This window comes from Talpa occidentalis, unplaced genomic scaffold, assembly GCF_014898055.3.
Source record: "Talpa occidentalis isolate TD23 unplaced genomic scaffold, MPIMG_talOcc4v2.1 talOcc4.14, whole genome shotgun sequence".
Classification (NCBI taxonomy): Eukaryota; Metazoa; Chordata; class Mammalia; order Eulipotyphla; family Talpidae; genus Talpa; species Talpa occidentalis.
The window spans coordinates 51184784-51207343 of NW_023601433.1; the positions used below are offsets into that span (position 1 = coordinate 51184784).

At 41.1% G+C, this 22560-nt stretch overlaps 1 protein-coding gene across 2 annotated transcripts in view; it reads right to left on the minus strand.

Moving 5' to 3' along the window:
- The window catches only part of DIP2C (disco interacting protein 2 homolog C), a 343245-nt gene that overhangs the window by 7611 nt on the left and 313074 nt on the right, over positions 1–22560 (minus strand). For both annotated transcript variants that reach the window (XM_054695051.1, XM_054695050.1), the window contains 2 exons: positions 13475–13536; positions 1753–1810 (listed from right to left, as the gene is read on the minus strand). In XM_054695051.1, coding sequence (XP_054551026.1) covers positions 1753–1810; positions 13475–13536 — 120 coding nt within the window. The remainder of the gene's footprint in view (positions 1–1752; positions 1811–13474; positions 13537–22560) is intronic.

The window sequence follows — 22560 nt, forward strand, 5'->3', positions numbered from 1 at the left end:
ACAGAAAAGTACATGTTACATACCAATCACCCTTGATCTTTCCTTTGTCCTTTGTCTCATGTGCCTATTGACTTCTAAAATCATTAGCTATGACTTTAAATCAATACCATATATTGTAACACTACGTTACAACATAATAATATTTCACTGTAATTATTACTACAATGATAGAGTCTGTGTTAAAGCTGTCTTAAAACTAAGACATTGGAAAAAAAACCATGATAAATGTAGTAATTTAACATAGTCTGAAGCCTGAAAAACAGGAATTCAGTTATTTCAATATAACAAATTGTATTAAATATTATGGCTTTCATCTAACAGATAAACATGTGTGGAGGGTGATGTTGGCAGTAGGCACTGAATTAAGGAAGGCAAGGATGATGTGTTCAGAGATAAGTGTGAACTAAAAATGAAGTAGGTGTGGCAAGATGACTTAGTGTAAACTGCCTCTGTGTGGATCACCTCCAGGGCAACCTACTGTGTCCTGGTTGCACTGCCTGGCCGATTCCCATCCCTTCCAAACCACACCTTCAACTTTTCCTGCAGGCAAACATCTTTGATGACAATGTCAATATTAAGCATCTCTTTCTTAAAGGAAATTTAGCTGAGAAATGTTCCAAATCCCACCTATACCATGTCAGTGGGGAATCAAAAGTTGATTCTGGAAATTCAGAGGACAGTCTATAACAGTCCAGTTAATTTAGCATTGTATGGTTGAGATAAGGCAAAACTTCTGTGGTAAAGACTCTTGGTAAGGGAACCGCTGTCCCCTACCAAGTCGAGGTGTGATGTGACTTCAGTCTGACTGGTCTAAGGTCTCTACAGCTGACTAAGGGCCCCCAGGTACCTTAGGGCGGGAGGGCGGTTCTCCCAGTGGAACCAAATTACTGCCAAGAATCCTAATTGGTGGTCATATGGACACAGCTCACAAAAGGTCCAGAAGCAATGTATGTTGCTTTCAGAACCATGTAAAGTGGAAAAGAGGCCTGACAATTGGTAAAAAAAAAAAGGGATCTTCATTTAGGTTGAGATATGTCTCTCGCCCTCTGGTTCTATAAAAAAACATAACTACTGTGAATGGAACTATTAGTTGTTTCTGATAACTGTTCTTTGCTACTCCACAGTAACTGATATCATGAATTTTAGCTAGGCCTTAAGAGATTCAGAACCAATAAAGTATTCCCAGCCTTCTGTTCAGTGAGGTGTGGCCGTGTGGCTAAATTCTGATTGAGGATTTTTAAGTGTAAGGCAGCTTACGAACCTTCCTAGGTTTGCACTTTCTCCTTTTTCTGTTTCTCCTCCTGCCGCAGCAGAATATGGAAAGGATGGCTGGTGTTGCAGCAGCCACTTTAGACCCTGAGGTACTCTCGGGAATGGAAGCCAAGCAGAGGAAAGCAAGACAGAAGGTGCAAGGGCTCCTGTAGCTTCGTGTTCTTTTTTTTTATATATAAGGGGAAAATAATCTAACTTATTTCAAGTACTTATTTTGATTTTCTATACTCATGGCCAAATCTAGTCCTGATATATTATATTCAAGCAAAATTTCTAGAAAAAAATTCTATACATTACATTTCTTAAAATTTCAGAGCCTATAAAGCGAGACTCACATAGAAATGGGCTGTGGAGAGGACTATGGGTGCTCGGGTGTAGGGGAAACCCTGTTCTGTCAAAGCACTGGCAAGGATGTGGAACAGTGGTACTTTTCCAAATAACAACAAAAAAGAAATGCATATTTCTTTCTTTAATACTTACTTTTCCTGATTCCATCAGGGGCAAGCTATGAGGAGATCCTCTTTCTACTAAACGGACTCTACAAAGAAAAACAGAGGCTTTACTGGGTGTGTGCTCTGTGCCAAAGGTTCACGTCCCTCCACACTTGGCATTTGGCCAGTTGCAGGGACCCTTTCTCTTAGCTTGTGCTTCTGTGAAAGGGGAGGGAGAAATGAGGTGATGGATAAAAGTACAGGTAACTTCACTGTGCAGACCATGAATCAAGCCAAGTGAGGCTGAAGGTGAGCAGCCTGATGATGCACAGTTCCTAAGACTGTCCTTGCTGGGCCTGAAGGCCTTTGAGGCAGCCTTGGGCAGAGGCAGGCACGAGTGTGAGCTGCCAGCAGCTTCTTCTCCACAAGAAGGACTCTGAAAGAATTAGTTCATTTAAACAAAAAGATACCTCACTTGAAGGAAATTATTGAGGATCCTGTTCTTTTAAAATAAACCTGAAACCTATATAGTGTCATGAGCTAATGTTACTTCAATAGAAAGAGAAAAAACTTGTCACCTTTTTTTTTTTTTTTTGTGGGACCCTTGCCGGTGGCCGGGGAATGAACCGGTACTGCAGAGGCTGCGGGCAGCCTCACAGCCCAGCGCTTCAACTGCTGTGCCACCAGGGGAGGCCCCAAACTTGTCACTTTTTAATGATAGATTGGCTCACATATGACAGCAACATACAAAAAGTTATGAAATGGTTGTTTACACGGATAAGTGAAAAACTGAGATTTGCAACTGAATGGCACCAAGGATTTGTGTTATGGTGGCTGTTTTGTTAGCAGTGAGAGCAGATTGACTGACTAGGAGGTCAGGACAAAGTGGCACAAGCGGGACCGTGATGAAAAAGTGCTCAGAGACCCAGATCTTTTCACTGATCCATCTCCACTGAAACATACTATCGTAGGGTCTACCTGGAGCTGAGCTCCAGCCCTCAGACTGAGAAATCAAGGGACCAATTTACAGACTTCATCTAGAAAGAGAAAATTTAGTAAGCAGTGAGGTGGCAAATTGCAGAGGGTGATTCTACCAGGGAATAAGTAGAGAACATGTAAGACCAGTGACAATGGTGACCAGAGAACGGACACCTGATTGTAGAGCCAGGGGTGAGATTTAGCAAATAATGCAAGATAAATGCTATTTAATGTTAAACGTGACTTTCAGATAAACAAAAATAGTTTAAGTATAAGTATATCCCTTGTCTATTAGGGACATACTTGTACTAAAAAGATTATTCCTCATTTATCTAAAATTCACATTTTACTGACTGTCCTGTATTTTTTCTGTAACTCAAATTAGGAGAATTTGCATGAGGTCATTTTGGATGAGCTTTGAATAAACCAACAAAACAAAATTATCCAGTCAATATGCTAATTAAAATGTATTTAGTTATTCAAAGAGCAAATTGGATTTGATTTTACTAAAAAAGACAGGAGATCTCTTTCTCAGAGAACAAACCTAGTATGTTTCAGCAAGTTTGGAACTTTTAATCAAAACTAGTCACCTTTGAAATTGCAGAAAAAACTAAAAAATATCACCCAATCATTCAAAATCAGGTTGGGAAGGGGAAGATACAGCAAGATGGTCAGAGGGTCATCCCTACAGCCACAGTGAGAAAGGTTCCCCCTCTGCCCACCTCCCCAGGTGTGGATGAGGACACCAGGGACTCACACCTGCAGGACCTTGCAGACTGCAAGCACTGGGACAATAAGACAACCTCTGACAGGACTTTGTTTCTGTTCTGTCTTCTTTGTGGCTGGCTGACTGACTAGGAGGTCAGGACAAAGGGGAACAAGCAGGACTGTGATGAAGAGGCGCTCAGAGACCTGGATTTTTTCATTGACCCATCTCCACTGAAACATACTATCAGATGTTTATTATTAGCATATGTCTTCCTCCTTTATTTAATAAACTGCTCAGAAGATTATGGTCATAGTTATTTGAGAATTGAGAAGCATCCCAAGAGAAGAAAGAAGACAATAAGACAACCTCTGACAGGACTTTGTTTCTGTTCTGTCTTCTATGTGGCTGGCTGACTGACTAGGAGGTCAGGACAAAGGGGAACAAGCAGGACTGTGATGAAGAGGCGCTCAGAGACCTGGATTTTTTCATTGACCCATCTCCACTGAAATATACTATCAGATGTTTATTATTAGCATATGTCTTCCTCCTTTATTTAATAAACTGCTCAGAAGATTATGGTCATAGTTATTTGAGGATTGAGAAGTATCCCTAGAGAAGAAAACTGAAACTCAAGTAGGAGGTCAGGGCTGGCCTAGAGGACAGGAATTGCTAAACCAGGGGGAACAGGGAACAAAGGTGACAGCAAGTTAGAGAGAATGAGATATGGAGACACACGTAGCAAGGGGTTTTAAATGGACAGTCTCTTAGGAATAAGGATGGCAGAAACCAGCCAAGGGAAAAAATTAAGGTAAAGACCTGGCCTCTCCCACCTGGAATCCTTGCTCAGGGCTTCCTCAGAGGGCTGTCATGCCTCCCCACAGTGGCTGCTTCCTCCCCACCCAGCAAAAGGGACATTCCCAGAGGATAAGCACACTGTGCTGGGCTTTGAAGAAGGCAGAACGAGAGAAATGGGAATATGGTATTTTTATCAAATACTAAGGAAGGATGGAAGCCAAACCATATATGTAGAAAGAAATTCCTCAGAAGATTTTGGCCTTATGGGGCAAATGGAAGCTGGAAATTCACCTCCAAATTACCACATAACAGACATTTTGTAAAACCTAAGTTCCTTTATTTTTGTTCACTTTTCTCCATTAGTAACCTAATTTTCAGTTATACCCCGAACTACACTATGTTTCTGAACTATTAAACTGTGATTATGTATTGGCTATCAACTTGTTTAAACAAAGAATTCTGCCTGAGAATAGAAACAGAAATAAAAGAGGAAGACATATGGTAATAATAAAGATAGTATTAAAATAATCATCAAAATGAAGAGGCATCCTACTGAATGGGAGTAAATATTTGCATATCATATACTGACAATGCATGATTATCACAAGTATACAAAGAACTAACATAACTCAGTAACAAAGACCCAAAACATTTTAATTAAAAAATAGGAAGAGGATCCAAACAGACATTTTTTTCCAAAGAAGACATGTGAATGGTCATCAGGTACATGGTAAGATGCTCGATATCACTAATCATCAGGGAAATGCAAATCACAAAGAAATATCATCTCACACCTGTGAGAATGGCTATCACTGAAAAGCAAGAAATAACTGCTGACAAGTATGTGGTGAAAAGGAAACCTTTGTACACTGTTGCTGTGGCTTCTATGGAAAGCAGTACGGACATTTTCAAAAAATTAAAAATAGAAAAACCACAGCAATTCTACTTTTGGGTATTAATTTGAAGAAAATGAAAACATGAACTTAAAAAGGTATATGTACACCAATGCTCAACCTGGAAACAACTTAATTGTCCACTTATGATGAATAAATAAAGAAGATGTGGAATATACACACAATGGAATATTATGCAGCCATAAAAAGAACAAAATTTTGCAAACTGAGACATGGATTAATCAAGAGGGAATTGTGTAAGTGAAAAAAGACAAAGAGAGAAAAATATTGTATGATCTCACTGAGATATGGAAACTAATCAAATACACATGACAACAATAAACAAGTTTATAGATCCAAAGAACATACTGGTGGTTTCCAGAGGTGGCGAGTAGGCAAAAAGGATGAAGGGATCAAAAGGTACAAACTTCCACTTACAAGATAAGTCCTGAGATGTAATATATACCATGTTGATTACAGTTACTAATACTGTATTGTATATCTAAAAGTTGCTAAGAGAGTAGATCTTAAAAATCTTCATAAGAAAAAAAAATTTGTGACTATTATGGCAATGGATGTCAATTAGACTTAAGGTGGTGAAAATTTCACAATTTATACAAATATTGAATCATAAATTATGCCATATATCTGAAATGGTTACATTTCTTGTGCCGTGATAAAAAATAATAAAGATAATAAGCAGTTATCTTTATATGTATACATATAATTTATATGTTTATATAAGTGTAAACCTACATAAATTTATACATATTGAACCTTCAATTTGTCAGGCACTGTTTAGATGTATTAAATAACTTTAGTGTCACTCCAATTCCACGAGTGAGGATATTGCCATGTTATCGCCATGTTAATAGCCATGTTAATAGCCATGTTAATAGCCAGGGAGTGAAACACAAAGAAGCATATGTGCTTAGGCTCACAGAGCAAGAGAGAGGATAAACTGAACCCAGGAAGAGGAGGTCCTGAGCCCAATTCAAATGTCACAGGACTGATCACCAATGTTCTGGGGCTCAACTCAGCCCGAAAAGGGACTGGGAAAGTTAGGTAATGACCTACGCTGGTGTGACCATGCAAGTCAGAGCAAGGCTGCCCTGTGCACTGGGGACAGTCATCTGAGGCCCCTGTGGCACGCAGTCATGAGTCGATGGCAAACAGATACATTCAGAAGTGCAAGGAATAATAGTAAAAATAAATGCAAACTCCATTTAAGGTCCCGCCCAAGGCTACTAAGACAATGGACTATGATGAACCCAAGGAAGAGAATATGGAAACCCAAGTTCCTTCGAAGGGATCCACATGCACTCATGCATACATGCAAGTCACACTTGCACCAACTCATGCAATATGCCTGTTTACAACGCCCCCACACCTACACATGCATGTTCACACCAACTCACCCACGCCAATTCACACTCACGCACACCACACACACATGCATGTAACAGACATTGACCGAAAGGACTTTTTTAGCTGTTTTGTCTTCCCCTCCACCCTTCTGCCCATTCTGCTGCCAACCACAAGTTGACTGATATAGTTTTATTCCATGCCTGTTTTTCTCTGGACCTTACTATTTGGCTAACCACTGATGAGGAATTAATTTACTTTTCTGAGACTTGAATTATGACTTCAGGTTAGAGAAGCAAGAAAGTTTCCATTCTAGGCCTTTTATGTGAACATTGTGTTCATCAGATTTAACTCCTAAAACTATTTCTTTAAATGTAGAAAAATTTTTCTTTCCTATCTTGTCTGCAAAATTCAAGAGCTTAAGATTAAATTGGAAATGATCAAGAGACTGAATTCATCTTAAAAGCCTCAATATTAAAAAGAATGTTTTTAAAAACTAGCAATCATTTCCCCCTTGTGCATGTAGGAATTAAATTTATTCCAAAAGCAGAGAATTAGTGTCTTCATTATGTGAGGCAGAAATGCTCTCCATGGCGACCTGCTAGAACTGCAGATGACCAAATCCCAAGCACTGTGGTTCTGAGAAAAAGATGGACGCAAAAAATGGAGGCAAACATCAAACAGACATCAAATCAGAGAAACCTATGTGACCCCAGGTTTCTACCAACAGTGGGGCTCCTCATCTCTCCTGTCTTTCTCGTGCACACACACAATATCTCTTTCTCAGAGAAATCACACACACATATGGACAAGTTAAACTTCTCCAGCTCAATTAAGATAATTGGGCAGGTGCCTTGGGGTTCCTGGGTGAATGTACTAAAGCAACAGGAAAACTAATTAACCCTTGTGACTGAATCTTACTACAGCTGAAATTAGAAAGACAACAGCCTCATGATTATGATTATGATTATTACTGGAATAGTGACAAGGAAGATATAGGGCTAATATTTTAAAATACCCTCCTGTTTCATCTGCCCTCTGGCTGCGACCCTGGACCAGCTGAGCTCCCTTCACACGCCCGGGGTGGTCCTTTGGGGGTGGGGCATTGCCTGGGTGCCATGTGGTGGAGGAGGTGAGTTCTCTGTGGGGAAGATCAGTGCCTCACCATGGGGACGACAGCCCTCCCATCTACCCGGCTCTCAGTAACAGCTACTACCGCCGCTGGCACCTCATGCTTTTTTCTATTTAGTTCTCATGGGTCCCAAGAAAGGCTAGTTTTACAGGCCAGTTCTCAGCACTGGGAAATGGAGATCACAGAACTTGCCCAAAGACCAGAGAAGAAAGGAGATTTGAACTCAGATCTGTTGGACCTCAGAGCCTCTGTCACATGAGCTGCAGCAAAAGGCACAGGTGAGAAAAATTACTAAAGGTCAGCGGGGATACTGGAGACTTCAAATTGGATGATTTTTACTGGTGAATCCTGGAGGAGATGGTATTTGAGTTGGGCTTAAAAGAAGGAAGAGAATTTCAGCAGACTGGAGGGAAAGGTGCCGCAACAGGAAAGGAAGCAGAGGCTGACTCAGGGAAGGAGCTCATGGCAGTGGGGCTGGGAGCAAGCAGATGAAGATGGCGCCACCTCTGAGGTTTTCTGCTTCCTTCAGAAGGACCAGGCAGGGCAGAGGGGGACGAGGAGCTTCACCCTGCACCGGGACCTTTGCCTGGGGGCCAGGGCATGAACAGAACCACGGCGCGTGACTGACAGACCCAGAAAAAGCTTATAATTAAGAGTGTGGAGAAAAAAGCGAGAAAACAGGGAAAGAGCCAGAGTTAGTGGCAGACTGCCAGCGGGAGGAGCAGTGTGGTACTGGCACGGGGAAGACGGTGGTGGCTGTGAGAAAGCACCTCCAGGCGGCTGTGGGGCAGAAACCACTTTGAAGGAGTTCCTGAGCAGGTCTTCCCTGGAATCAAACAGAAGATGAAGAGATACATGTAGTGCAAAATTCTGATATCTGGCAACCTCCCCTGAGCTGCCAGGCACATGGGTCCTCTGATGCAGAGAGGAATGAGGCTAAGCCTGGGAGGGGGCCCTAGGATGGAGGTGGGAAGCCAACCTAAAGAACCAGTGAGGGGAGCAAGGTGGAAGGCTTTCCTATGAGTGGCCTGGACAGGGTGGAGAGGTGGGCAGGGGCGGCTTGTTGGACCACTCTGACACAAACCAGTACTTCCATTATTTGTAGAGATCAATGATATTACCAATGGTTATCTTAAATAACCTTAAATAATCTTAATGGTTATCTTAAATAATCTGGACATTGGCAGAGCAATGCCCAGACCACAAACCACTCTTACTTCTATTTTTGATGACTAGTATGTATCAGAGATTATTTTATATATTGTAGGACAGAGTGTCACTTAAAGAAATTATGGATTTGCCAAGCTCCAAAAATAGTAAATTGCCAAGAAGCTTTGTCTCAGTTCTCCAGACTCTTAATAGAACAATGATGCTGTTTTATATTGAATTTCATTACATGCTCACTGTAAGGGAACAAAAATCTATCGCCCCAAATATATATCTCTGGCAAAAGGTTGATTTATGGGGCTCTGAAGGTTGCAGGGGGATGCTTTTGAAATGGCATTTATATACAAACTTCTCGATAAGGGTATCTCCCTCACTGCACAGGGAAGACCTAATCTCTTTTATCTCCTTTCAGGGGAAAAGGCAGAAACTTTTTTTAATAAAGGCATACCTTGATTTACTGTGTCTTCCCTGGTAAGTTCCCTAACTGCCCTTCCCCCCTTTCTTCCTCTAACCTCCCTTATCCTAGCTGAGTTTAAGATGGCATCTGAAGTCATGTGGAGAATTACTCAGTATTACGGGTACCTCCCAGGTATATAGGAGGGTGTACCTATTGTCACATTACCTCTCTTTGGCTTTTTTTCTTATGAATCTGTCTGATGCTTGTCTGATTATGTGCCAGCCTGGACAAACCAAGAGGTGTAAGGAATGACTTCCTTTGCAGCCTGATACCTTCATAAACTGTACTGGGTCTAATTTCATTTCACTTTCCCCAAATCATACCTTTTTTTTCATAGAAGATGTGCTGCACAGAAGACATTCAAAAGGGTAGTTAAAAAACTGTTAGAATAGTTCCTGAGATATTCTGTCTTTTTCAAATGTAGAAAAATCCCTAAGTCCCTACTCTCAACCAACCCTATTATAATACAAAATGAGATAAACTATCTCTTTTATGATTACCATCCTTGTGGGTAAGTTGGTTTGACACTGCAATCTACCGTCTTATACCTCAAAGGTCAGCAGTTTTTATCTGAATGGTCTTACAGTGTTTATTCTTCATGTATTCTGAGGTCCAGGTCACAAACAGAACTGTTATTCAAACAGGGATTCTTACAGGAGTATTGCTGACCCTTTTGAAGTCATGAAGTTATAACAGTATTTGCAAAAATAATTTGTTTAAGGGAGTAATGCAGATTTGTTTTAAAGCCCTGAAGTGATTGGAAATCTGTGTGCCTCTGGGACAAGTCACTTAATCTCTTTAAGATGAAGGTTCTGAATTTTGAAGCCATTCCAGATGGCCGTGAACTAAGATTCAGCGGGTGCATTCTTGGTAGGTCAGATTTTCTCTGTGCTGGGTTCCCTGTAGAGGATCCCACCAGATGGCCTCTAATTCTGCACTTCCCTCTAAACATCAGGGTCTACAACCAGGGCAACAGGGCCAAGCAGTCAGCCTCTGAGCATGACATGGCGAGGTAGGTGTGCTAAAACAAAAAGAAACAACAGGCCCCTACTGGAGTCCTGCATACCAAGCCCCCCTAAGACTTCATACCTGACATAAATGCTGTTTCAGCATCTCCCAAATGGAAATTTAAACTAGTCAACCTGGGTTTCTTGTCAGCCCTCTTGAAGTCATCTGCATGATGATGTTCCCCCCTCAAAGTGACCCCTTCCCTCTAATGGAAAGTGGCTTTGCCTAAAAAATATTTTTTTTTGCTAATTATCCTCTTTCTGACTATAACATCTTTTCACTTTTACAACTTCTTGAAGTACCTTTCTACTTGTTAGGTAGGGCTGTTACAGAATGTGTCCTGAGAAAGGCAAAGGAACATCGCAGCACATGAAAGGGCATCACTTCCCTGCCTCCACTTACATGCAGCCACCTTGGACTACAATTCCCAGCATTCCATGCTGCATGGGGGCAGCTGTGAAGGAGCAAGGTGGATATATAAATTGAGGTAGAAGGAAGGAGGAAAGGGAGACACTAGGAGAGGCTGCTCCTGGGACATCAGCATTTTGGCAGAGATAATAGCAGTTGTTACCTTGACTTTATGGTGGATTATGTGGCACATTTTGAATTTTGGGCCTCTCCTAGCTCTTTGGGACCTGCTTAACCTCTTTCTTGTGATTCCCTGCTGGAAGGTGTGTTAAGACTTGTGATAAGTAGTTTTTGGAATTTGATTAAGAATCTGCTATATTGCAGCACTATTTACAATGGGTAAGCTATGGAAACAACCGAAATACCCAAAAATAGATGACTGGATCAAGAAGATATGGTATATATACACTATGGAATATTACTCAGCAATTAAGAAAAAGATAAACTCGTGCCATTCACAGCAACCTGGATGGAGCTGGAAGGGATCACGCTCAGTGAAATAAGCCAGAAAGAAAAAGAAAAATACCGGATGGTCTCACACATAGCAGGAATGTAGAGGATCCAAATAAGGGATCAGGAAAAAAAAAAAGTATAATAAAGTAAAAATCAAAATCAACAGATAATTATAAACCAGAGACATTCTGCAGGGGGAGAGAAGGGAGTAGGATCAAAACAAGAGTGGAAAGAACACAAGGGACCATGGTGATAGACCATGGGTGAATGGGTGGTGGGAATTTCATTGTCAGGCCCCTACTGGAGTCCTGCATACCAAGCCCCCCTAAGACTTCATACCTGACATAAATGCTGTTTCAGCATCTCCCAAAATGGAAATTTAAACTAGTCAACCTGGGTTTCTTGTCAGCCCTCTTGAAGTCATCTGCATGATGATGGTCCCCCCCCCAAAGTCTCCCCTTCCCCCCATTGGAAAGTGGCTTTGCCTAAAAAATATTTCTTTTGCTAGTAATCTATAACCAAGGTGACTATAACCAAGGTGAAAATGCATACATTGTACAAAAATGAAACATGATGTAAAAAAATCTGTTATTTGAAATCCTTTCCTCCTCCCTCCCTTCCTGCCTTCCTCTCTCTCCAATTAAAGGTCTTTCACAATAAGAGTCTTCTCTCTTTGCCTTTGTATATGCAGATAGTTGAACACTTTCACAATGTGCACCCCTTAATAGTTTGGGGCCTCTGGGTACCCCTCGGCTTTGCCTGGTTACAGGATGCTACGTGATTTATGAATCATTAATAAAGCCAATTAGATCTTTAAAATTAACTTGGTTGGATTTTTATTATTTAACAGATTGCTGCAGGGTCTTTCTGATTTGGCATTATTGGTGTGTGGTCATTTTGGATTAAGCGGGGGTGAAGTTGGAGGGTTTTTTTTCCCCCTGTACAAATAGGACATTAAGCTGCATCCCTGGCCTTGAGCCTCCGGGTGCTGGCAGAACTATTCCCAACACTGTGCTAACGAAATATGGCCAGATGCCTGCTGGGGGCACATGTGCTCTCTTGAGAATCTTCAATGTCATTCTTCTCTTGTGAATCTTGAGTGTGAGTGCAGGGTGGCAGTTACTCGGGCTGGCCGGAGATTGCCTGGCCCACCCAGATGCCTCCCTCAGCATCTACCCTACCCCAACACATTCACACCCTGGGTTTAGGGTCCTAGAAGAATGAGCTCAGACCACTGCTCCATCAGGCAGGGGTCAGGTCTCTGAGTCTCCCACCTACTAACTCTCACCCCAGTTTTCCATGTGTTCCTTGGCATGATGGCACATGTCACTGATAGGCAAGCAAATGAGAACATGCAAGGTAAGCTGCACAGTACCCAGTGATAACAACACACTCATTTGGTGCCTGGCAAGGTTGGCTCTATGAATCATATCAGATAAAAACAATGAATGAATTGCGGTCTCACCGCAATTACCAAAAGAAAATGATTTATGTAATAAGAAAAGTCTATAAACAAAGATAAGACCCTGGCCTCCCTGGTGGCGCAAGGGGTTAAAATGCAACCATGAAGCTGTCCACAGCCACTGCAGCATGAGTTCAATCCCCAGACAGGGAGCTACCCATATGGAGCAGCAGACCTCTCCTGACTCGCCCGCTGCTCCCCTCAGCAGTGTATTTCAGTTGATCTGCCTGTTCTGTTTCCAACTCTGTCTCTGGTGAATCTTCTCACCCCTCACACCTCTGGTCTGTACCCTGGTTCTTATATGCATAAATAAATAAATCTTTAAAAAAAAAGAACATGTAGATTAAAAAAAAGATAAGACCCTTTCTTGCTCAACAGAAACCTTAATAAGCTCTTGTTGGGGCAGAAATTCCTCTAAAGGTCTTCTTGCTTTCACCTACCCCTACCCTCCAATTCACCCCCCTTGAGGAGAACTTGCAAACATTCATCAATTATAAAACCTTTTATTCTTACTCAAAGCTGCTTAGGAAGCTACATAAAAAGTGATGTAATTTGTATTTTAATTTTTATGAAAGTGCCTTGATGAAAAATTTCAATTAATATATATAAAGTGGGTGGAATGTTGATACTTTATGAGATGCTAAGTGGTGCCTGATTAAAATGACCAAGGAAAAGAACCCACAAGCTTCAGATTAGACCTTTAGAAAAAGCAACTCTGGTCACACTTAACTATGGTGCAATAGTTTTCATTTGTATCTCAAAACAAAATGGCAACTGTCTTATGTGGTATATTAAAACAGAAAGGGGAGAGATGTTGCAGTTCAAGGCAACCTGCCCAATGCAGAGGCTTTATTCACAGGTCAGTGTACTTGAGCACATAGACACCAATGCTCCCTTTCCTAGGTGGCACCTGCATGCTGAGCAAGAAGAAAACAAAACCATACCTGTCATGTCTCAGGGCTCTCATATCAACATAGACGGTGGTTGGGTCAGGTCCCGAGGTCCCCTGCAAGCAATGACACGAAGAGGTTAAAGTGAGTTTGTGGGGAACAACTCTGTGCTGCCTGCAAGCTCTTGAGCATATTTTGGGTAAAATCCCAAACTGAACATAAACGGAAAGCAATAAAACCTCACTTCTCTGAAATACCCATTAACTGTTTGCTACCCTAAATTCCAGAAGGGTCATTTTATTAGGATAATACTGGACTTTCACGTGCTTGACTGTCAACTGGATTTACAAAAATAAGAGGCAAGCCACATACTGTGTGAAATAAAACCACCGAGACAGTGGCTAGTGGCAAAAGCAAGTTGTCAAAGATATGAAGCCTCCTTTGCTGAGAAATACGTACTACATGCATCCAAAAGGCCTATTCTTAAAGCTCAAGATATTGAAGCAGAACACATGACATGAACTGGAAGATTAAGGAAGAGATAAAAGATAATTATCTTGTTTCCTCTATTTCTGTTGTGCCTTGGGTTTCTCACAGCTCATGAGGTTATTTTTGTCTGTGACTTAGGTCAGGGAGAGTGTGTGCTTACCCTTATTCAGCTGGGCAGCACTCTGTGGTCTGAGATATCTGACTATCTGCTCAACTCAGGGATCCAGACACTTATCGTTGTATCATAAATCCCTTTAATCGTGTGCTGGGCTGACTTCTGGCCAGTGATTTCTGTCCATGTGGGAGCTGTATCATTAAAACCGCATTACAAACCAAAATTCTACATACATTTCTTGGGTAGGTAGTACAGTACCTTGGGTAGAAAAAGATGGAACTCAAAACAAATTTGCCAGAAAAAGAAGGAAGCCCCTCAGACATTACTCGAAGAACTATGCTAAAATTCATCAGAAGAAAATCTTGTACCAAGTGCAAGGAATGTTTAAACATAAGAAAAAGATAAAAAAAAAAAGACATTTTCATTAGAACATACAGTAGTACTCAATAATCCTGTCACTGGTATCTTGCCACCAAGACAGAGAACAGCACATGCAAATACCTCTAGGCGGAAGCCAATCCTGCTGTATAATGCAAAGAAGGTTCTTTCTACTCTGTGACTATTCAGTGAGCTGTGTTGCAGACTAATGCTTAGTGAGAGTGGTTTGATGTTCTGAGTAATGCAAAACACATAACCACAGAAGGTCAATTAAAAAGTAAGCACATCGGAAAGCAGGTCACCAAAGTGGTAAATGGAGTAAAATAGAGGTGACCCCAAAGTGGCAGAGCTTGCAGATATGCACACAGACGTGCAGCCTTTGTCACAAGTGCAAAGCATTTGAAAAGACCTGAGGAGTGACAGCGCTCAGGGCGTCAGTCCCTGGGACACAGGTTAACAACCCCAGTCAATCTGCACTCAACTTTCAGAGGGTCCCTGCTGGGAGACGGGCAGTAGGCGGGCATGGGTGCTGATGAAGAGGAATATCCCCTACCTGCTCGGCCGGCTTCCACAGCCTGTGGGGCTACAGCAGCAGGAGAAGGGAACAAGAAGAAAGGAGAGAACACCAGGCCACAGAAACCAAAAATAAACCACACACACACACACACACACACACACACACACATAAACAAACAGTCCAACAATTAAAAATGGGATGAAGGGGAGGGGAGGAGAATGCAAAAAGCAGGGAACAAAGTAAAAAGAAGATCAAAAACAATGTCAAACATGGAAATTGTTAAAATCAATCACTGTGCCATTAAAGGCTAAAAAAAAAATCTAAAAAGATGTCAACATATCCACAGAGCAACAGGAAAGAGAGTAACAGATGATGGAGTAATCATGGATACGCAGGCCTGAGGGATTTCTTAATACATGAGGTCAGTGGTATTATTGGAAAGTTTAATTTCAGTTCTTTCTTATAATTTCTTTTCTGAGGGATGTGGAGATTGTGAATTGCATTGGCCACATTTATTGTGTCCTCACTGATACAGTCCCAAGTTCCCTATTGCAATAATGAAGAGAGTCTGGAAGCTTCTACATCTTATACCAGGGTGTCTGGCCCTCCTTCATCTTCAAGATAAGGTAAAAGGAAAGAGGTAAAGCACTTTGGAGGGATGAGAGAACAAACACCCAGCTCTCCCTCAGCCCAGCTCTGCTGGCCCAGCTCTGCTGTCTAGTTGGGATTTCCATTCAGTGGACATCCCAGGTCACCCCTCCCACATGCTGCCCCCAAACACTGAACTTCCATTTCCTTCTCCTCTGCCTTGGTTTGGGTGCCCACCAGCCTCCTCTCTCAAATGATCTCTATCAACATCACGGAAAAGCTGCAGAAAGCAACACAGGCAAGCACCTTTGATGTATTGTATTTTCCCCTAGGTCACTTAGGTATCTTTCCCGAATAGTCTCAGAGATGTGGAAAAAGCCAAAGTTGCTGCCTGGGCACCTGGCTGATGCCACTGTTCCCGAGTGTACAGTCGAATACCAATGCACTCCCTAGTCACTATCACCCAGGCAGACCCCCAAGAGGACAACAACAACAGTAAAAAAAGAAAAAAAAAAAAAAGGAACTCTTAACTGGTGTTCTGGGACTGCAGTTTGCTAATAAAGTCACACAGAAAAATCACTACCTCTCAATATGGACCGGTCTCTACAAAAAAATGGGCTTCTCAGTTAAAGTTGTGATTCCACCCTTCTCTCAGTTACTTCCTTCTTGAGAGTGATCATGGTGACTGCTTTCTCTCAGCAGCCTTATCTTTAGAAGACAGAGGCAGGGGTGAAGAAAGAACAGAACAGGCTCATTAAAACTGCGTGCACTTTGAAGGCACAGGACTTCTGGATGTATTCAAGCAGAATGCAATGATTTAAATAATTTCCTTTCCTCATGATTTCTTTCTTGAATACTAATTATTAATTGGAACAAAAAAGCTAATGTTCTCTTCAAATTATTCTAATTTACAAATTTTGTTATAATGGCTCAAAGTAGTATCTTAGAAAAAAATCAACATGACTAGGACTAATTTCTTATCTTGAAAATATCAATGTAGCATCTGGGGCAAAATTGGGCCATTATGTCACTAAGTGATACATGAGGAAGGCGGTAAAGAGTGAACATACAGGTATTTCCAGATTTCAAAAACACTAGAGTCCCAAGACTTGAGATTTCAAGAAACATATTTGTATTTGAAATGTATTACAAAATACACAGGAGTGCACCTTTAACAAAATCTTCACTTTACCAAATAATGTGAGTTGGAGTTCTTTAAACAAGGAGATCCCTCACACATGGAAGTGCTTGCTCCCTAGTATTTCAAGATCATCAAATCAAATCTTTTTACTTACAGAAGGGACCAGAGGTAAACAAAGTTATCCACACCAACCAAAATTTATTCAGAAATGAAGATAAAGCATTTTTTAAATTATCTGTTACAAGACTCAGAGAAGAGGATAAGCTCTAAAGTTTAATTCCCTTTAAAAAAGTTAACATGGACATAATTATACTAAACATCATTTTTTTCTTTTCTTTTTTTTTTTTTAAAGACTTATTTATTTATTTATACAAGCACTGGGTATAGTCAGATGCGCAGGAGGGTGAGAGAATTCACCAGAGCCAGAGCAGGGAGCAGAACAGGCAGAAGGACCGAAGTACACTGCTGAGGGGAGCAGCGGGTGGCAGAAGAGGTCTGCGCTCCATGTGGGACCCTCCTCCGGTGGCCAGGGAGCAGCCGGGGATCGAACCGGCGCTGCAGAGGCTGAGGGCAGCTTTGCAACCCAGCGCTCAACCGCTGCGCCACCGGGGAGGCCCAACATCATTTTTTCTTATTGGTATAAAAGCATTAAAGCAACTGCATATTGAATTATATTTACATCTCAGCTGAAGACATACAGACTCACATCCCAAACACAGCACAGGAAATCCAATGCAGTCCTTACATACTTTAGCTGAGTGGCCCTTTTATGATGCGGAGATTCACATTCTATGGTATTAGCACCATCTAACATTAGAACACAGCTTCTAAAGTTGAAGTAACCAATTCTTTTTTTTTAATTTTTTTTCAAAAGATTTATATATGGGGGCCTCCCTGGTGGTGCAAGGGGTTAAGATGCAGCACTATGAAGCAGTCCACAGCTACTGCATCACAGAGTTTGATCCCCAGCCAGGGAGGTGATCCACATGGTGTGGCAGACCTCTCCTGTCTTGCTCGCTGCTTCCCTCAATAGTACATTTCAGTCACTCTGCCTGTTCTGTTCCCCACTCTGTCTCTGATGAATCCCCTCACTCCCCCTCACCTCTGGCCTGTACCCCAGTTCTTATATGCATAAATAAATTTTTTAAAGATCTATTTATTTATGCATACAATAACTGGGGTGCAGGCCAGAGACTGGGGTACTCCAGTTCTTGTATGCATAAATCAATCTTTATTTTTCTTAAGATCTATTTATTTATGCATACAAGAACTGGGATACAGGCCAGAGGTGTGAGGGGGGTTGAGAGGATTCACAAGAGACAGAGTGGGGAGCAGAACAGGCAGATGACTGAAATACACTGCTGAGGGGAGCAGCAGGCAAGACAGGAGAGGTCTGCTTCTCCATGTGGGTAGCTCCCTGGCTGGGGATAGAAATCATGCTGCAGAGGCTGCGGATAGCTTCACAGTGCTGTGCTTAACCCCTGGCCAGTGGGGAGGCCCCTGAACTAACCAATTCTAAGTAGAAATGTGTGGAAATAAAGACACAATTCCAAAGCACTGATGTGGTGCGTATTTGCGTTTGAGGAGTCAAGTTTTCCATAACTGGTGGCCTTGGGAGGCAGGCCTAGATCTCTGTGGGGTGTGGGCACATAATTAGGCAACTCCAGCAGTTGAGCTTGTTTCTGCCTGCATGACCCTAAGCTACTTTCTTTGGCTCTTCTCACAGATCTTTTCAATATTTTAAATGACGTATTACTTATACACAATGAAATGCACAGATTGTAAGTGTTCAGTTACATGAATTTTGGCAAATGTAAGCCCCATTTAACTACTACCCCAAATAGCACATAAACATTTCTCCACCCCAGATAGTGGGTCAACCAATATCCACATGTCCAAAAGCTACAACTTTGTCATTTTGCACACCACAGATTAATCTAGTCTTGGACTTCAAATGAATGGAATAATACAGGGTCTTCTTTTTGTGTCTGGCTTCTTTCAATGATCCAACTGCTTCTGGATCCCATCCATGTCATTGTTTGTACCAGTAGCTTGTTCATTAAAGTTCTGAGTATTCTACTCTATGCTTATATCATAATCTTTCTGTTGTTGAGCATCTGGGCTATTTCTAGTTCAGTTCTCTATAGAGCAGAGTAGACACATAACACTTTAGTACTTTAGAACTGTGTTTTTATTTTATATAGTCCTCTTTTTAGAATTTATTACTTAAGTACTATCCTGAAAAAGCTTCTCAAAGCATTCTAACATGAGCATATTTGCAGACATTGTTTTACTTGAGTACACACCTAGTGATGTCAGTTCATAGGGTTGATTTAGAAATTGTTATCAGGAGTAGTTTGGTAATAGATGGTCATGGAAATGGAAGGATCTGAAATTGATTAGTTGGTTTGGAAGGAGGAGTCAAAGGCACTGAAACTTGAGCTCATCTGCTTGGCTGTATGCTAATGGTCTATGCACAAACTGGCAAACTGGTTAGTCCTGTACAACAATATATCCCCCTATTTTTGCAAAGTATTTTTTTAAGATTAATTTATTTATACATACAAGAATTGGGGTATAGGCCAGAGGTGTGTGTGTGTGGGGGGGAGAGGATTCACCAGAGACAGAGTGGGGAACAGAACAGGCAGATTGACCGAAGTACACTGCTGAGGGGAGCAGCAGGCGAGTCAGGAGAGGTCTACTGCCCCATGTGGGTAGCTCCCTGGCAGGCCAGGGATTGAACTTGTGCTGCAGAGGCTGAGGACAGTTTCATAGGTTGTGCCTTAACCCCTTGTGCCACTAGGGAGGCCCATGCAAAGTATTTTTTAAGAACACTGCCACAGTAGCCTGCCTGTGAAGAATATATGTAGACGAAAAGTCCAAACTCTTTACTCTTTGACCCTTTAGGAAAAGTATCCATCAAAGGCTTTGGCTTAGAGAACATGGAATCACAGAACAACAGAGAAGTGCGAAGACTGAAGTAGCTGCTGGTTCTGTGGGTGCCTCTGAAGGCAGAGGAGAAGCTCAGTTGCTCATACTCATGGTTCAAGGCACAGATTAACCCGAAAAACTTTCTGTGATAAAAAATATCATTTGTTAAAAGCAAACATTTGATTATGAAGCCTGTTGAGTTACTGGGAAGCTACTGGGACCCTAAACTCTTCTTGTGTTTATTTCCAAAGCTTCTGAGTGTTCAGAAGGAAAGACCCAACACTCATTATCTGCTTACTGTGATGGCCTCCAAAGCTGAGCACAAGTCAGACATCTAAAACAGGGTGCAGATGAATGAGTGAATGCACCTCTTTTTTCTTTCCCTTAACCCTGAAGTTTTGCGTAGAAGCTGTCTGTCTATGGTGGTGAAATTTGCAATTCAGTCCACAGCTTATCGAGTATCAGTGAGAGACTATCCAGAAATACTGCTGGGGCTTCAGCTTGTCTCATTTTTGGAATGAAGATGGTGCATTATTGTTTGTAAGAGTTAAAGCTTTTTATTTTCACATTTTTGGGGGGGGAGTGGACAGGGTGATTGTAGGATGAGATCAAGAATATGTGTGGATGTTGACCAGCCAAAGGGATGGACTAAAATAGTCATAGGCTGGTCATTTTGTTACCGAGAGTCTAAACCTTCTTTCTGTATTTGAAGACTTGATGGATACAGAGCCCCTGTCCCTACTGTAGCTAATAATGCCTGATTTACTCCTCTTCAGCCTTGTGGCAGCCAGGGTGCAGGATAAGTACTCAAATCTGCCAATTATCTGCATCTATTCAAGGCATGAAGAAGCATGGTCCAGGCCTTGGAGATACCGTGCTAGCAGTGGAACCTGGTGTTCAGGGCCAGCAAGGTCGATGGTAAGAGCTTACAAGCAGGAGTGACCTCAGCATAAGTTTTACTGGCTGCAGTAAACCTGGTCCTCTAGTCTCTTGGTGCTTCTGAGACCTACTCAATGACATTTTAATAAATTCCTTTCCATTTAAATTGCCAAGGAGGTTTCTGCTGCTCAAAAATTAGAATGTTGACTGATATACTGGATAATTGAGAATACAGGCCTAATGATTTTCAATATTATTTTTCTTTATCTGGGATAACATATATCAACAGGAGAGGATAGAATTCTCTCTGTAATGCAGCTGATTGTGACTACTTCCCCGGAGCATACAAAGTCCCTGAAAGCACCTTATTTATTTTTACTTCCTTCGTCTAAAATCAGTGTAGGGGGGGAAGTGAATTGAGAGTTCAAGTTAATGAAAGTCTATAATAGCTATTAATTTTATTGTGGGAATGACTTAAGATTTATATCACCTTTTGAGCCTTACATATTTTTCTTTTAACAATCAGTGCCTACTGCTCATCATCAGGGTGGCTGTATTGTTCTCGCTGTGAGTTTCAAGATTTAAAGTTGACTAAATCTGTTACTACTGATTTAACTCCACACAGCTATTTATACTAAAACACTCCACTCAGAAAAACTGAGCATTATTTTACTATAGAAAGAAGATCAAAGTTTCTATTTAAGGCAGTTGAAATTTTTTTTTTCCTATTAAAGCAATAACTGAGGACTCCTTTGGAAAAGGGAAGAAATAATTCCCCCCCCCCTTCCTCCTCTGCTGGCAGAGGATGTTAATTTTTCTCTTACAAGGAACTAAACTTCTAAATCTGATACAACTGAAGACCTTTCAGCTTATACTTTTGAAAAGAGTAATTGTGGCTGTAGGCAATATCTTCTTCAAGAGAGGTTACTAAACAAGTGATATGTCTTCATAGTACTAAGGGGAATTTATGTTAAACTAATTAAACATAGGAGTCATTATTTAAGCCTTCTAATGTCCAGTCTTGTTATAAATTCAACATATCAGAATTGTTTTAAATTAATATCAGTTTCACAGCTAAGGATTCTGGGAAATGTCATTCCCAAGGATAACAAAGGGTCCATATGTCTAAATTTCTTTCTTCTGCAGAGCCTAAAATGTATCATATTTCAAGAAAAATCAAAATCATTCACTCTGTATTTCACTAATCCATTCATTTGCCACAAAGCCTTAACATGGAAGTCAAAGGGGCAATGACAAGAGAATTAATGAGGCAATTTCTGCCTCAAAATGATAAATGAGTCAACAAATCACTTGATTTCTAGGACATAAGAGCTGGAAAAAACAACATCACAGAAATTATGACTGTCTCAATTTTCCAATTCTATGAATATCTCCTATTTAAGTTTTTTATATTTGCTCATTCATGACATATTTGCAAATTTTCATGATTTTTCTCTAATATTAAAAAAATCCCCAAGGTTTACATTGGGCAGTTAAAAGCAGGCATCACAGCTATCTGAACAGTAGTCTGTGTGCCACACCCTCCTTTAATGGTGTGTTCCCCATGTGAATGACAACAGATGGATGACTCCTCCACTATCAACAACTGCTCTGATTTAAAACGTTAGAGGGAAGGAAGCAGTTACAATAGAGTCCATTCTGCCTGCACACGCTTCAGTTTTGTAAATACTGAAATTACAAAGCAGCATTTGTTTCTTCACCTTGAGTAACAAATCACAGACGGGATTGGCACCTAACAAAATCGCAAAATGTTGGCTACATTTCTTTAAGATGCTCTGCTGTACATACTCCACAGCATCACAGTTAAAGCTCAATTCTGAGACTTGCTTTCACTTCCCTGCTCTGCATTGTCAGCTTAATTTTTCTAAGCTATTATTTCCATCATCTTAAATGACAGAAATTCTTTAAATAATCTTAAAATAAATGACAATTTTACCTCTCAATGAGCTTTGGGAAGATCTAATGACAGGCAGCCTGGAAATGAATGAACAAATGAACACATTTGTAAAGAATGTTTTTTGTTGTTTTTGTTATTTTAGTTTATTTTGAGTGTGAATGTGTATTTCTTAAGCTACCAGCCA